This window comes from Neodiprion pinetum, chromosome 1 (assembly GCF_021155775.2).
Source record: "Neodiprion pinetum isolate iyNeoPine1 chromosome 1, iyNeoPine1.2, whole genome shotgun sequence".
NCBI classification, from domain to species: domain Eukaryota; kingdom Metazoa; phylum Arthropoda; class Insecta; order Hymenoptera; family Diprionidae; genus Neodiprion; species Neodiprion pinetum.
The window spans coordinates 33,961,013-33,977,924 of record NC_060232.1 but is presented as its reverse complement, the minus strand read 5'-3'; the positions used below and the strand labels follow the sequence as shown (position 1 = coordinate 33,977,924).

Below are 16,912 nucleotides of genomic sequence, written 5' to 3'. Positions count from 1 at the left end.
TCAGTTGTGATTTAGCCTCGATTTTTTACAATTTATATAATTTCGCGGCTGGTTTAAATCGATTGTAAGAATTTCTTTGTCTACTGTTCTTATAGACATTTTTTCCACTCTCAGCTTTTTGATTAATTATATTTGTTCGAAATGTAGCAATGCCAAGTTGTTGAAAATAAATTTAGACACGCGACCGAAATTATAATCACAGATGTTTTTATAGAATCCTATTTTTATCCGCATACCCTGATATTTAAATTAGATCGATGCCATTGCTTTTCTTAATTTCCCATGTCTGCGCCTAGGTGAAAGTAGGTAAATTCTCATCTTCCAATCCAGTTTTACTGTAAAATCAAAACATATTCATCATTCACAGCTCTGAGTTTGTTCTACATTCAAGAATTTGACTTGTCAGTAAAATCCTTTCCTTAAAACACAACAAACGCGGCAGATAACATCCAATTCACCGTAAGAAATTTAAAGTAGTACTTGTACCGTATGGTCAGACACAAGGTTCGACCGGTGAGTTTCTCGAGACTTTCAGATTCTCTCGCAAGCGGCAGCACGACTCGAAAGCTCCTCGCCGTTAATCGAAACGCCTGCAGTATCCACGCAAATAAAAGTGATCAACCGTACCTCGGAAGTTTCAAGATGGTTCGTCGTTTACCCGCGTCAGATATTTGAAAAATTGATCACCATTTAGTGATCAGTAAAAAAATATTACAAATGTCGCGGTGAATCGCTTTTTTACCGACAGCCAATTTTTTTGATCGACTTTTCCGAGAGAGTATAATAGGATCGGTAATTTGATATGTTTTTTTCACTGACAATCAGTCTTGTTCCTTTTTTTATTTTCATAATTTCTTTCAATTTCAGTGAAAACCTTTGAAACGCTTCGGATAATTCGAATAATTTTAATGCGCAGTAAAATTAAATAATGAAAGAAGCATGCGTGCTGTAAGAGAAATTTCATTCATCATTCTGTTATAGTTATTCGAAAATTATGGTAAACTGAACACCACTGTAACAACGATTAAAGATTGCTAGAATAACAAAAAAATATGGTAGAACTAGTTTCGGTCTGATCATAGTTGGCAGTAACTACTACTTTTTCTGATGTCCGTAAGATTAATCTGTTTACCGTATTCAAATATCAAATTGTTGACTCATTGTCAGTCCCTAAAAAATATTGTACGAGTTACATTCTATAAATGGAATAATGACGCATAATGGATTTTTTTTGTTACTAAGACTTAAAAAAAAAACTGATTTTTATTTCGTACTCGGGACAATATCATTTAGTAAAGAATGAAAATACGTAGTTAAGATCTCTGTGGATGTCAAACTAGTCAGTCATTTAGTCAGTTTTGTTTTATTCGCGCCAATCTCCACGTAAGACTATTAATAATATTCAATTGTCATATGAGGTGCTCGCTCTGCACATAGATATATAACTAGAATATAATAATAATTAGATAATAATTAGATCGACGCCTCGGTTTCTGATGCGGGATTCATTTATCCCCAGCGACCGTATCCCATAACTCAACAGCAGACCGGGAGTCGATGCAGATATTTCATCCTGAAGTGAGTAAAAATAATTCATTTACCACACGACGGAAGTCCGCGAAGCCGCCCTCAAATAAGTACCTGTATACGAGAGAACGAAATAACGGTATAGCCGAATTCTCGCCTGCTCGCATTATATGCATACGTGATTCAATTTAAATCACTTTCATTGAGGTTTGGTCACGCGAACTCGGTGCGTGTCGAATAGCGATAAATCATTGTAAAAGGATTTGGCTCGGTGGCAAGCGCGGCCAAATCCTGGACAAAAACTCTGGCCGAAGCGACGGGAAAGGTGGAAATGTTTGTCGATCGTAAAAGGCAAACACGGTACCCAAATGCGTGGAAGTTGAAAATGCACGCCCTTTGGAGGAAGAGTTTCGATTCTCAGAATCGATCCTTAATTCAAGTACAAGTCAAATGCGAAGGGAGTATTTACACATTGACAAAAATGGCTGAGGAATTTTTTCGAAGGATTCAGGAATAAGAACAGACCAAACACTCCAAGTCCGAAAAGATTTCATCCCGAAGATGATAATTCTCGTGAAATTTATTATATCACTGCACATCTTCGAGTGTTACGTAAAGTTGAAGCGATTACCGCGATTCATACAAATATATTGCACATTCCTCGGCTTGCGTAATTTCTTCCGCACTTAAAAATTTTTACCAATATTTTTGTTGCCGTCAAATAATCGCTCACCGATTCTTTCCGGAGTTCTTCCTAGCGAAGAGTTGCATTTCATTGACATCTTCGGCGTCCTGATCTTGATCCGCGATATTTTTTATATTTCTACGTAACCGGTTGCGTCACCGATTCCTGATAAGTCACGTCGCGCGGGGAATTCTTCTCTGGTCCTTTATTGGTCAAGTAATGACCACGGGCGATGATCATCTCTTGCTGGAAGCGTCCAGAAGATTTGTCGACGAACCGCCGCCGCCGCGTGGGCAGCGGAGAAAGTCTTGTCTTGGAAATTTAAACGCGCCGTCTCCGACGCCGATTCTTATGCCTTCTCATTTTCGTTTTATTTTGCTTTCCAGCGTACCGAATGATCGTTCCTTATGCTACTACCGTACCCTTTTATATCCCCGAATTTACCGCCGTCAATTTAAGCAAAGCCTCGTACAGCCTTACGGCAAAATGATTATTTGCAAAATTATTCAGACTGAGGATCAAAGAAACAAAAAAGAAACAACGAATCGAGTGACCAAATAAGGTTATATCCTATACCTGTTTGTTCAATTATACAACGATTGTTTCCATACCTTATACGAAGTAGAAAAAAATTAAGTAAAATGAAACTGCCAAACTCTTGAATTTACTCTAATTTCAACGTATTCTGTAAGAAGTTTATCATACACCAATACTCAATCGGATCGAAATTGAGATTTTACAGATGAACGTAACTAATTATAATTGATTCCTTACTCGCTTATTACACCGTAGCTTAAAGTTCGCCGTAATAAACTCATGTATGATTCCAACGTAATAAAAATCATTGAGCATTAAGATAAATGCAGATTGGGTGAAACATGCTTCGACGAAATAAATTTTCTAACAGATTCATAATGCGGTTAAGAAAGGAAGGAAATACCAAAAACTCTCTTCTACCATTCAGCACAAGCCGTTCTCCTTTGAACGTAATACCGCGGCTCGGTTATTCGTGGCGTAGACGGCAAAGGTTGGTTCGAGGGAAACCCTTGGCCTGCACCGCTGGTTGCTACCGAGAGGGAAAACGTGATGGTGTTTGTATTCCCACAGTGGTTTTCTGTTTGGCTGTCGCCTGTTGTGCCGCGGAGGCCACTCGTGAAGATGAGTCGACCTTTACCGATCGACGGAGAGGAGGACTTTCACTTTTGGCGGACAAGACAAGCCCGACACGAACGGAGCCGCGGGGCAAAGATGCTCGTCGTCGTGCGCGGCATCCTGGACCTCGTTGTCGGCTCGCCCGGAGGAATCCGCCCGATGCATCGTCGACGATTTTCAGTCCGTTGCGGGACACGTCTTACAATTCGCGTCTCTTCCGCACCTCGATGAACGAAGTTTGGCGAAGATTTGCGCAGAAACGTAGTCACGCGATTATGCTCGGGTGTTATTTCCTTATTTTTATTTTTCCATTCGCGTCTTTACGACCCGCGCCGCGGTTTGTTATGACACAATCAATGAATCGTGATCTTGGTCCCCAGAATAAATAATTAGAAATTCTTACGAGATAATATTCACATGGAGGTACTTATACGATGCCGATGATCTTCGGCATTTTATACTCCTAGAGATGGAATTCCTGAGATTAGATATTGAGTTGAATAGGGAAAATTTATCTGTTGCGGAGTACTTTCAGGGTTTCGGTCAATGGAATTTCACCCGATTATTATACTGGTTCATCTTGTATCAGGGTGACATTCGGCCTGAAAAATATGTTTACAACGCTCAATAACTAAGAAATAACATTTTGACATGCATATATGCATTTATAATATATACCCTTTTTTAAGATATTGACATTTATATATGAAATTGGTAAAAATTCACATGGTAAACACGAAAGAAATTCATTTAAATTACTTGTATCTTCATGACAATACATGGTGCTGCCTTGAAATAAATTTAAGCTGTTCGTTTTGCAAACTAGGACTTTTTACTAACTTGACATTATATTTTTACAATATTATTACGCTACCTATAACGAAACAAGGTCTGCAGCGAGATGTGTATATATATATATATATATATATATATAATACATACGCAAGTAAGTGAAAAAATTGGGACAAAGTGTAATATATCTCTGTTCTTATTCAATTTATTCACCTATTCTTCTCGGCAGCAAGTGTACAAAATTTCTCTTCACCACTTGTCCTTTCCAGTGTCCGAATTTGGACCCGAACTGCAATTATATACACTGGTCGTTGCTTTGATTAGCAGCCTGTGGCATACCGCTACAGACGCGGCGACAAAGTCAACACAGGCACCAAGAGTGTCGTAATAAATTTGACCCAACTATTAAAGTCGTTTGAATTAGCGCCTGCTTAGGAGAGTTTAAGAAAAAAAAAAAATCTTTCGGGCAGCAGCCTGCTGTCATAATTTCAAACATGTGACGGTGCGGTGGAATTTTTCATAAAAATTACAGATTATCGAATTTGAAATCCCGAATGAGTGATGATCGGTGAGACGATGACACCATCGCTTTGTTAAACCATGCGAGACTGTGTAGCTGATCTACTCGTTCGTCCTTGTAACGAATAGACGATTATCTAGGGACGATGTCCATGTTTGGCGAAACAGTACTGAGTATACATATACGTGTAGTTCTCTACATTGCTAACCACTGGGTCTGAGGGGCTTTGTTAGATCCTTCGAATATGATGAACTGTGGTTTTTCTGTCAGGTGTTCCAACGGAGCAGCAGCAACAGCTAGAAACATAGAAGAACAAGAGAGGCGTACAAATTGGCAGTAAATCAATAGTCAGAAACGAAGGAATCATATCGACTACGTCTTTACTGTAGTTTACATAATCATAAAATTGATCAATCGTCTATGACAAGGCCAATAATTTTTTTTTATTCTAATTCATTTCGTTATCGAAGAAGCCGCGAGTTCAAACACTTCGGGAAGGTCGTTTTCAGGATACGTCTATAACCGCGGGGTCAAGAATTTACGTAATAATTACGCACGTGTAATTTTCGTCAACGGAAACCGCTGCAAGATATCGAACGAAACAAGTTTCATGTAGATACGTAACAAGTGTAAAAATTGTCGTAAAAATCGACGGACGATCGCCTCGAGGCATTGGAAGAAGCACCAAGTCGCGTAATAGTTTTTACTTTCAATTACATTGGACAATATTTAGCGGCAAACAAGCGTATACGCATACATGTCGCTACACACGCTGTGTAAACACGCAACGCGCGTGTGTAGGATCATAGAAAATCACGCTGGCTGGACGAACGCATGACGTGATGATTTATATATACCGCTGGAGCTGCGTAATACGCGGCACCTTCGTTGATGCGTCTAAAATCGTTCGGAAATATTTTCATACCATCGATAGGTGCTAAAACTGGTCTATCGTCTGAGAGAAATGCTCAGAATTTCGCCAGCCAGTGGTTATAATCATCCGGTAAATATTACCGCTAGCACGTAGTCCCGAAGCTTGCACGAAAGGTTCGAAATGGAAATGAAAAGTATTTCAACTCCGCATGATTTCGAAGTAGAAAAATCCTTTGACACAATTTTCCTGGCAGAAAACGAAAAGTACGCGTCTTAAAACGGCTCGAGTGCTTTAATATTTCATTAAAAATAAAGCACAATTTGACTTTGAAAAGTTTTAACGAGTTTTCGCATAATATGCGTATACATTGCGAGTCCGAATGAGATTCGAGAGATTGAGATAAGGTGGAGCTCATACTTTTGATTCCCTTCATTGCGATAAAGGATCGAATAAACCAGCTGATAAATTGGGAATCGGTACAGTCCATTCATGTACTTAAACTCGGGCCTATAATTCCTGAAACGCTGTTAATAATTAGAAGGCAGCATCGACCAGACGTCTCAAAGCAATTACGAATGAACACGGAGTACCCGTTAATTTATTTTTACATCACCGATTACCTTCGACTATGTAACGCGATGTACAAAATTCCCACGATCAATCAGTCAGGCATCAGAGGATGATAGGACAGGGAACAGCACAACCGCGCAGTTTGATTCGCAATCAACGGACCGGGTCGCGAAGTATTCAGAAAAGTTCAAGGTGCACGAATCGTTTAATTACGAATGATCATGAAACACTGAGAGATAATCGCCCCGTGCCGATTACACGATACACGGTATATTATACTGTACACATGTTACGAGTTTGCCCGGTTATGGTTGTTGTACCGTCGTTATTTCATAATGGCAATAACATTAAAATACTCACCCGTTGCAGCTCGTGCAGAGCTCGAAACGGCCTTTTCCGTCCTTTCGATGGTTCAGCCAAGCGGGAGAAATTGCGGCTTGGAACGTGTCGCAGCTGCATAAGCAATCGGCATAAATCTGCACGGTCGCTCTTAAACGTCATCGGATTTCGCGACACCCGCGATTACCACTGATTCCAGAATTCCTGCGGCGTGATGCTCCTGGCCTTTGACCTGTTCGTCGTCACTTATTTCCAACATGGAATGTTTGTTTTCAATCCATTACTCACCAACACCACGGTGCTATTCAACTTTATTATTCAACATATTTACGTTGCATTCGTGTTAATTAAGTCGCTGCATATCGTGTGAGCTGGAAACGGGTGTCTCAATTTAACAAACATCTGAATAGATCGCATGCTTAGGCTTCAGGCCTGTGGGTGCGACAAGAAACGTATATTTGGAAAAATCAGAATAGAGTATAATTGATTTTCTTGTGAGAATCTTAACAAAGCGCGTCTCCATCCGTTTCATTATACAATTCAATCAATTTCGAGGTAGACGAAGGGACTTGGTTCTTTGAACAATCAGTTTTCGTAAGTTTGCCTGCTCCTTGCACTCCAATTGAATGCAGTAACGATTATGATGCGAGAAATTTTTTTTCACATGCTTGTGCGAAGTTTTCTAAATTTTAGAAACCTGTGATTTGAATTCACATCAAATATTACCCGTCGAAAGTTGAACAGTTTCTTTAAATGTATTTACATTTTATATTGTCAAAATCTTTGCAACATACAATTGGAGAGTTCACTCTGAGTAAATCTGATGCGTCATTCGTTTAATGATGGAACGTGTGTAGGTTTGGGATTGGCCAAACGGAACAACATGTTGTCATATAGTGTAATTTATTTCAATCCACTAACGCAACGTCCGTAATAGAATCCATCGATCGATTGATCATTGAAAGATCAATGGCAAGCAATTGATAATTTGATTGAATATTGAATCGACGGTATACTGTTGGGAATATCAGAGGGGCATTTAAGAACGAGCTCAACGAACTGCGGGATTAGCTACAACGACGGCTTTGGATTCAATCACATTCTCATGTCCGTAAAGGTCGGGAAATATCAGAGAGAACGTAGAGATCAAGTCACATTCAGAACTCCGCCGAGAGCAACTTCATACGGATAAACGTTGGAAGCACAGAGATGACGCGCGGAACACATCACACACTTACCTGGTAATATTAAGGTGGAAGTGTTCGCGTGCTGAGTCAATCAGGTTTGGACAACTGGGTCCAAGACAATGATTGGGATACAAGATAGCCTGGAGTTCAAAGATTTATGAGTCGACAAAGGACTCGGTGTTCATATTCATCCAAGAACAGCGGTAACGTCAAGCGTCGAGTCGCTGCAACAAGCTCTATTACGGGTGTACTCATTTACTGTGTGACAGGAGTTGAACCTCCCGATAGCTTCGTACAATTTTTTTTAATACGTCTTTCAAGTGACAAGTGTCCTCGAATTCATCCGTCACATCGCTGAGACTCGACGATGTTGATCAACTTGACCCTTATTTGGCCTGCTTGACCCGTCTTCACGGTAAGCACTGTGGCAAGGTTTGTTTTTTCTCCGTATGCTCGATGGAGACAAAACACGATTAGCGGCAACTCACCATTCTGAAAGAGTTTCCACATTTTTTTACAAAATCGTATAGTATTCGTGTCGACACTCGGGCGGATTGATCATCGCGATACCGAATCGTCCCCTTATTCTTGTTCGGGTATGGATTGACATTAACTACCGGTTAGTGCATGTTCGAGATGCGCCGGCTCGCTTGCAAAATCTCAAAGTCGATGGATCGATGCTAATTTAAGTCGACGTAATTACACAAATTACGTGACACATATTCATGGCCAGAATTAAATGAAAGTTTCCACTGCACCACGGGGATAAGCGTTGAACGAATGCGTTCATATATATATATATATATATAATTAACATATAATAATACGGGATTCGTTGAATAAATCACGCGCATTGGTCTCCCGAGACGTGAACCATGAAACTTGACCTTTTCAGTGTCCGCTTGACCCAGATGTGTCTCAAGGACCTTGGTTGTTTAAAAAAATCATTCAGCAACGCTTCCATTTTCCTCTTCTAACGAAGTCTATAATCGCCCAGGTATAACACGATCTTAAAATGGAATCCATCGAAATTGTACAGTGCGAAGGTCAAGCCTGGTACCCCGTCCTGTTTTTCCAGCGATGATCGAGCTTGCGTAAGGTGGATGAAAGGAGACTCGGCGAAGTCGAAAAGTCCAGTGAGATTGTCTTTCCGGGGCGTTTGAAGAGGGCAGGGTAGAAACTAAGGACGCGTACCCCCCAAGCCTCGAGGATTCAGAACCAGAAGAGCCGGGCGCAGGATGCCGAGGTGGAAGTCCTAGCTGGAGTAGTTGCTCAAAGTACACTTTCCCGGGTTATGTAAAGCTAGGTGATTGTCGTGGATATAAAGGCAGACTCGGCCCCCAACCGGCAAATAGTTAGTCGCCATCTCCACTCCAGAGACCATCGGACTGATCTCCGGGCATTCTGTTAAACGTGCCGCACGTGCTCCGTCTTCTGTCGATAACCACTCCTTCCGCACCTCATTTGGCAAGATATAATGTACAGCATGCGCGTCCTCCTGGTGAGTGCATCGGGGCCGTTCGAAGCGGGACTCTCGTTCTTCATGGGTGACCCAGTCTCAGCCTATCCGCCCCCTTCCATTTCCCCTTCGCACCTGATCGCCGCGTCTCTTTTTCCACCTCTTCTCTCTTCAACCCCTCTGGCGCAATTTTCATTCCGGTCTCCTTCAACTGCAACGCTAAATTCGTTAACATATAACGTTACGCGACAAGCAATTGGCAGAGATTATCGTGTTCGATGGTCGCGGAAGGCGAACAAAGGGAGGGGGAGAGAGAATATTTTTTAATTTTTTGCATCAGATTGCACGACGCGTCGATCCAGATGTGAATCGCAGGGCTCGTTGATAGATTATATACAGTATATGTAATAGATAGGCGGCTTCTGGCTTTGCATTTCTTGTGCAGTAAGAGTGAAACTTTTTTTTACAACCTACCTTCGGGTGGCCTTGCAGATCTGCAGTGATTGATAACCGCTGTAGTAGCATTCGTCTATGTGAATTTGCGAGATCTGTAAGGCTGATGATGATATTTAATAAGAAAAGAGAACAGCCACGAGAAGCAAAGAAGTTAAAAATAGTACGAATCAGGATAGATCAAATCATTGTGAATTACCACATACTCTGCATAAGTAAATGACCATTTTTGCCCCGGGCAAAACGGTGTTGAAGCTAAATTGAATTTGAATCTGTGTCACAGTTTTGCCGGAGGAAATCTTGACATTCAACAAGTGATTAGAAAATAATAAATATCTCTTATAACTTCGTGAATTACGAAACTGAGGTACTCAAGAATGTTTTTTTTCCAACACAGTTATCGTTGACCGAATAACTGCAACGCCTCAAAATTATTTCTTCGAGTATCCAATCGCAACAATTTGATTCATTGTTTGCTTACGATTTTTCTTTCAGTTGTTGGCCTTCAGCGCCGGGTTATCATCGAGTCAGGAGTACTTCCGGGAGCCGGAGAAGGTGATTTCCGCAGAGCACAACCTTGGTGACAATAAAGGGCACTATTCGTTCAACTACGAGACGGAGGGTGGAATCCTGCAGAAGGAAGTCGGGAGCCGGAAATACGCCGGAACATCGGACGAGACCCAACTGATCCAGGGCTCTGTGCAATACAACGCACCCGACGGTACTCCGATTTCATTGAGCTGGACAGCCGACGAATTTGGCACCCAAGTCGCCGGGGCTCATCTTCCCACGCCACCCCCGATTCCCATCGCCATACAAAGGGCGCTTGAGTGGATCGCCAAGCAGCCGTCAACGACGGAAGTTCCGGAAGAAGAAGAACCCACCAAACCACCCCCAAGACTCAGGCCGGAAACGACACTGTTCAATCAACAGACGCGAAACCAGCAGCCCAAGAAATACTAACGATTGACTGTAATAAAAACTACTTTTTCAAACCCTCCGGATGTTGTTCAAACCCTTTTGTCCTATCCACGATTTCGCGACAGCGTAACCGAACCCTGTGCAAAGTTTTGCATGATTGGTTATTTTCGAACTGAAAATACGCGCATTCATCGTTAGGCTGATAATGCAACTTGAAGGCAATATTGGGTTACAACGTTAACGTCTCCTATCAATGAAAATGACGAATTACTAGGTGGCAAGTTAGATACACTTGAAAGCACACATCCAAAATTGCTTCCAATTATGAAGCTAAGATAGATCGATCGAAAGTGTTGAAAGATCATTGACGGTCACTATAGATTATCGAATTGGATATCGTGACTTAAAGCGATGCAACATCGCTTCTCTTACATTATCAGAGTTCCAGCTATCCATTTCAGGCGGAAGTGGATCATACGGATGAAATTCTTCCTTAAGTGTCGAAACGAGTTTGGCTACCTGGAATTCCGTGAGTCAACCGGAGATTGCAGATCTTTCCCAGAAATCGTTTTAGCTCGTTTAGCTAACCGTTGGAGTAATTGCAAACGGGTGGTTCCGAGGGAAAGTGCCTTAAGGGTTTTGGCTTGCTGTTCAACTTTTCTGACGAAGTTTGTGAGCTGAAATTAGAAAAACGGAGCTTCCCGTGCAGAGAGATAGAGCACGGCGATTTTCGCTCCGATAAATCTGCCAAAAGTGGCGTGCCTATTTCCGTACGTTTGAACCCAGCCCAACGAACGCTGCACCTGCTGCTGTCTTAAGACGGTAGAATAAATCAGTTCCTAAGTCCAGTAATCCCCCGGGTATTACTAGAAAGGAAATAAATTGTTAGATCTCATAAAGCCCTCCCTCTAACGTTCCCCAGTCGAAATACAAGTTTGGAATAGCCTATCATCGAGTAGCGGAATTCCTAGTGAATTATAGACGGATAATATGAGCGAAATTTGGCGATATTCTCACGGAAGGGAAAATCTTTTATTCCGTATCACATTGAATGGTTGTAAATCGTCGGTATATAGATGGAACTCTAGGGTTACGCGACTCGGAACCAAATACACGAGGGACGTGTCTGGTGTTAGAAATAAGTTTGCCGAAGTTACCTCGCGGTCTTCCTTGGGTGCAAAAGTGTCACGTACTGCGTGTGACGGCACTCGATTCACCGGCGAATAATAATAACAATGACACATCTAATGCGAATTACGCGCATGACGATTTGTTTGACTTGAACACGTGTCCCCGTGTTCAGAAATAGCAACGTCCGAAAATTTGCACGCCGGTCCGGCCGACTAATTGAAACGCGTGGTTAATCGTCCCATTCACAAAAACGCCACAGCTGTTCTCTCCTCTCATTCGGTATTATCGAAGAGAGCTGCCGGCCTTTGGAGAGTAAGAAGAATAATTCATTTTAGTACGAATGAGGACTGATGCGTGGGCACAAAAAATCAGGGTCGGGGGTTTGTCAAGAAGTGCCAAACGCGAGACTGAGGCTTGGAAATCAATGAAGGATTTGGAAGATACGAAACGCCAGTCCCGTTTGCTATGCAAATCAAGTAAACCGTCGTTTGCCGTGCTGCTGCGAGGCATGCAGAGGGCGGGGAAATTGCGTAAACGCGTTTATAAACTCGGCGTAGGTGGACAGAGGCCTAGGTTTGAGCCTTTTGAGATTACATTGGATTATACCGTCGTCGAAACGCACACACAGCATCAATTCCATTCAGGTGTAAATTTATCAAGAGTAACTCTTCGCCGGCAGATCGTTCTTGCCAAATAATCATCCATCGCCGGAGCTTCGCGTATCGATAAACGCGACAAACACGCCCCAAAGTCACATGCATATTCCAAATAATAATACTTTCACTTGCATGGCTAGACCGAGATTAATTCATACAGGGGAAAGTTAATGTAGGTAAATACCAATCTAACGCTCGCCTTTCGACATTATATGAATTTGGATGAATCGAGGATTCGGCAGGAGAAAATTTGATCTCATGAATTCCGACTCGGTAATACTTACGTTAATTTCTGGACTTCACGTCTATCAATTATTTCCGTTCCAACTTACCCCCGCCTCACCGACGATCTTCGTTGGCTGTTCCTCTCAAGATCAATCTAGACATCCGGTCGAAAACTTCGAGTTCAACGTAATGTAGAAGTTCGTACTTCGGACCTTATTCTGACAATGAGAAGAGCTTGAAGGTCGTCGAACCGCGTGGCTGGAATGTCGTAGATCCTGAAGTGTGACGGTCTCCGAAACTCTGCACGGTTCCTCATCCTGACTTTCCACCTCCAAAGAGCGTCATCGTGGATGAATCCCCAAGGCGAATGATGCGTTTGGAGTGTGAGATGCCCACTTGACTTCCGGAGAGTCATCTCGAAGACTTGACGAAGACTTGACCAGAGAAGTGAGCTTCTGGGAGATACTATCGGGTACCTGCTCAAGTGGCAGAGGCGGCATCCAGACACTGCAGCTCTAACGTTGTGGAATTAAGACGTCGTATCGTCTGCGGACGGACGTTGAAGCGGTTGTGCACATGGTTCACAGACTGTCGCGCCGACGGTGCGGCAACGCCGTTCAAAAATCAGTGGACGTAGGGTGATGAATATTCATTGGTGTCGATCGGTGCCGATTATCATGCGTGAGCATCATTGAGATGGGTGGATGCCGGATGGACCTGGATATAACGAACGCTTGAGTTTTTTTCTAATATTTATCAAGTGGATCTCGCGTAGTTTTTATTAACTTTCTCGTCGCGCGCGGCTCGCTCTAACGATCCACTGATCAAGTTTGATGCCACTGATCATGCTACTGGATGTTTGTTTTACCTTCCATTTAGCCGTTCGTTCATCTGCGGCAAGGTTTGGTCTGGATTACGTAGGTATAACAAATTACGTATGCGCGATCGACACGCCGCGCAGACTTCTCCAAGACTCGGCCTCGCATTGATTCATGATTTTACTTTTACTCGGGGCCAAGCCCCGTGTCGGCTTTCTCGAAAATGGTTCTCTCTAATTTTTCGTTGCTTCGTTAGACACTTTTACTCATAGTTAATTAACTCGTACGCGCATGGTATACGACAAATGATACCTTGTCCGCATCTGCAGACGTCCGAGTGTCTAAAGCGTCTCGGGTTAATGAGGCATCGGCTTAGGCTGCAATTAACCGCGAGACGAGTCTCGTAATTAATTAACCATTCGAATTACCATTCTGCAGCGATACCTTTCGACCAATCCAATAAGTCCAAAGCTTTATACATGTATGTGCGTATCATGCACCGTAATAAGGTTTTAAAAACGCGACACGTTTTTGTCGATAATAATAAAAGATTTCTCTTACAGTTGTTTTAAAATAATAATTTATTTACACGGCATCATTTTTATGTTCTTTGCGTAGAAAACGTTTAAAATATACATTATACAATATATATATACATATATATATATATATATATATATATATATAATTATTATTTAACTATATTATTATCATGTGTAATAATAATCATACAGCGAGTATTGTGGAGACGGAAGGAGGATTAAAGTGAAGGCAAGCCAGCCGTGAGACACGGTAAACATCTTTTCCTGGGATCAAAGTTTACCTTCGACCGGAGGAAAAACCGCACAACTATTCCGCGTCTAATCCGCGCGTCTGACGGCTCGCTCGGTTATCCTCCCGCCTCTGAGCGAAGTTAGGATACTGGATGGATTGCAGGGTAGTTCGACGGCTGCGGAGAGTGTATCCTTAGTTGTACGGCTGCTTGGGCGCGTCGATGTCGTTTTCCTCTGGGTGAGCCGCTATGTACTCGAGAGCCTGGAGGATCTCCGCGGGGATTGGGGGTGGTGTCGGGAGATGAGCACCCTGGGGCTGGAATCCATCCTTGTTGGCGATGTACGTAACTTGGATTGGCACGCCGTCTTCTCCGGTGTAGCTGTAGCCTCCCTGCACGGACATGCCTTCGGCATCGGTTCCGGGATTCTCCAGGTAGCCCTGCTCCTGGGCCTGGATTCCGTTTCCGGTCTCGTAGCTCCAGCTGTAAGATCCGTCGGGGTTCGGACCGTCCTGCGCCTGCCGGAGGATCGGGATCGGCGTTGTGTTGTCCAGAGGAGCGGCCAGGGCGACGGTCGCCAAGGCGAACAGGCCTACGATCTGAAAGAAGAAAAACGGAGTTATTCTCACCGCGATTCGAGTCCTGGAAAGTTCGCAGGCCACCCAGCTCGCTCGCTCCGTAGGACGGTTGTCCCACTTTCGGGGGAAATTGTAACTCGGTTTAAAAACTCTTCCTCTCAGCGAGGACCGAAAGTCGCGATACATCGTTGGTGTTCTCTGCGACAAACGCGAGTTATCAATTCGCTGGACTTGTATTCTTTCAGTTCTAACTGATCGGGTCTAAACTGTCTCTCCTTGACGCGTAGTTGTGGGAGTTGGCGGACAGACGTCATTATTATCCGCGAGAATGACGCGATCTTTGAAGAAGAAGTTATAGTCCCGTGAAATTGGCTTCCTGCTCGACGAGTTGCGAAACGGTACATTCGTACAACGAGGCTCTTTCTTCTTAATTAGCGGACAGTGATATGAAGGCAGGTTGCGCGTGTTGGGGTCCGTTTGTTTCGTAACCGCGGGATGTAAGCCGATTATTTAGCGGGCCCTAACACACGAACCGGCAAATTTCTCACCGCACAGCGTGCAGAATCGTTTTTAATGTACAAACAGCGTAATGGTTATCGTTGCGAAAATCCCATCGCATCCTCCGTGTTTGTGCGCGGTTACGATCGATAAATTTTATTACAGGTACAAGTACGCAAGCAATTTGATTTTAAGCACTTTCCCGCAGTAAAGTTGACACGCGTTCAATATACCCGACCATTTGCGGAACCGTTTCTCGTATAACGTGTAACAGTGATCGAGATGTAGAAGAAGAAATAAAAAAAGAAAAAAAGAAAATCGAAAAAATCTCGGCGATCAGCGATGAATATTCATCAACTTTCAAATCGTCCGTGAGATTTTCGAATATAGAAATTTCCCGATCTAAATGGTAGAATTAATATAATCCACGAAAGTTTGAGGACGGTCACGTCGCAGCTGACTCTTGTTTATATCCGGTGACTATTTCGAACGAGGAGCCGCCGATCGGTTCGTCGGTTTTTTTCGCACTTTACTTACCAATCGATTCATGGTGAGAAAATTGAGTTCGTCTTGTGGGAGTCGCAGACTGCACTGACTTGATGATCACAGTGCGCCCTGCGCTTTATATATCCGCACCGCTAGAGTCACGGATCTTAAGGAGCGAGGTGGTACCATAAACACACACACACGCACACACGCGCAGACCGTGACCAGCCCCCACCCCCACCCCCTCTCCATGGACCCCGTGGGCCAGCAACGAGCGGTTCGCGGGCCCACCACCACGGCTACTCCGGGTCCCAGGCCGGGGCCTCAAACTGAGGTCAGGCCCGACCCAGCCAAAGGTCGGCACCTGAACCTCCTAATGCCTCATCCTCCGATCCCGTCCCCCCTCCGACGGCTACCGAAGATTCGCCCGTCTTTCTCGCTGCGGATATATTTTCGGCCTCTCTTTGCCTCCCGCGGATTATACCTACTCGCATGTGGCTCAACGGAGATTTATCAGGCACGCCGGGTCGCGGGATGTACCAAGGAGAAGTTATGTGACGGGCATTTGAAACGAGAGTTTTTAGGCGGACGATGTCTGGTACGCGTCTCGAGTTCTCTTCTGCTTCCTATTGTTATATTCCGTTGCTTATGGTATTATTTTCTATTACAGCAACGAGGGTGTCGGAGGCGTCCGATCTACAACCAGTCGTTTAACAACGCCCAACGGAGATCGTTTCTAGCGATAGTTAACGACAGCTGCCCGTATAATCGGACGTTCATCTTCCATTTAAATCTGCGGTAGCTGATATGTCCGTAATTGCCGGGTGCGCCGAGATCGCTTCACCGCTTATGTTACAAAACCCACGTCATTGTTAAGCTTCCATGACTCGCGAGCTCGCGTCAAGACTCTTTTTCACCTTCTTCTTCGTCCGAGTGAGAAGAAAGTCGTCGGTCGGCTAGTAGAGGAAAGGTCGATAATTCGTCATCCCGAAAAAGAATTTTTTAACAGACACCGCTTTCCTCTCCTTTATTACCACTCCCAATGGCAATACCGTCAGGACAGGACGCGTGGGCGTTATCCTGAAATTTCACCTTCCCACAGACTCTCGCCGCGTCTTTCCGAAAACGCGTCGAGCTCTATGATCCTCTTCTCCTTAAAACAAGCATCGCTGCTGCGGCCCGGTGACGAAAGAACGCCGAAGCAGATTTCACGCCGTATAACGTAGGTCATGCTTGTACCACACCTACGGTGTTCCTTCGCGCGTGATA

At 43.7% G+C, this 16,912-nt stretch overlaps 2 protein-coding genes across 2 annotated transcripts; one reads left to right on the top strand and one right to left on the bottom strand.

Moving 5' to 3' along the window:
* Window positions 1–8,986: 8,986 nt before the first annotated feature.
* On the top strand, window positions 8,987–10,553 carry CPR17 (cuticular protein 17). Its single transcript, XM_069133020.1, has 2 exons — window positions 8,987–9,147; window positions 10,054–10,553. Exons 1-2 carry the CDS (start codon window positions 9,124–9,126, stop codon window positions 10,519–10,521), a joined length of 492 nt encoding a protein of 163 aa, XP_068989121.1. The 5' UTR covers window positions 8,987–9,123; the 3' UTR covers window positions 10,522–10,553.
* A 3,319-nt stretch (window positions 10,554–13,872) lies between these two features.
* Window positions 13,873–15,834, bottom strand: LOC124210723 (endocuticle structural glycoprotein SgAbd-8-like). The gene is made up of 2 exons (XM_046608996.2): window positions 15,695–15,834; window positions 13,873–14,680 (listed from the first exon to the last, which is right to left on the bottom strand). The coding sequence occupies exons 1-2, from the start codon at window positions 15,704–15,706 to the stop codon at window positions 14,276–14,278; spliced, it is 417 nt and encodes a 138-aa protein (XP_046464952.1). The 5' UTR covers window positions 15,707–15,834; the 3' UTR covers window positions 13,873–14,275.
* Window positions 15,835–16,912: the final 1,078 nt, after the last annotated feature.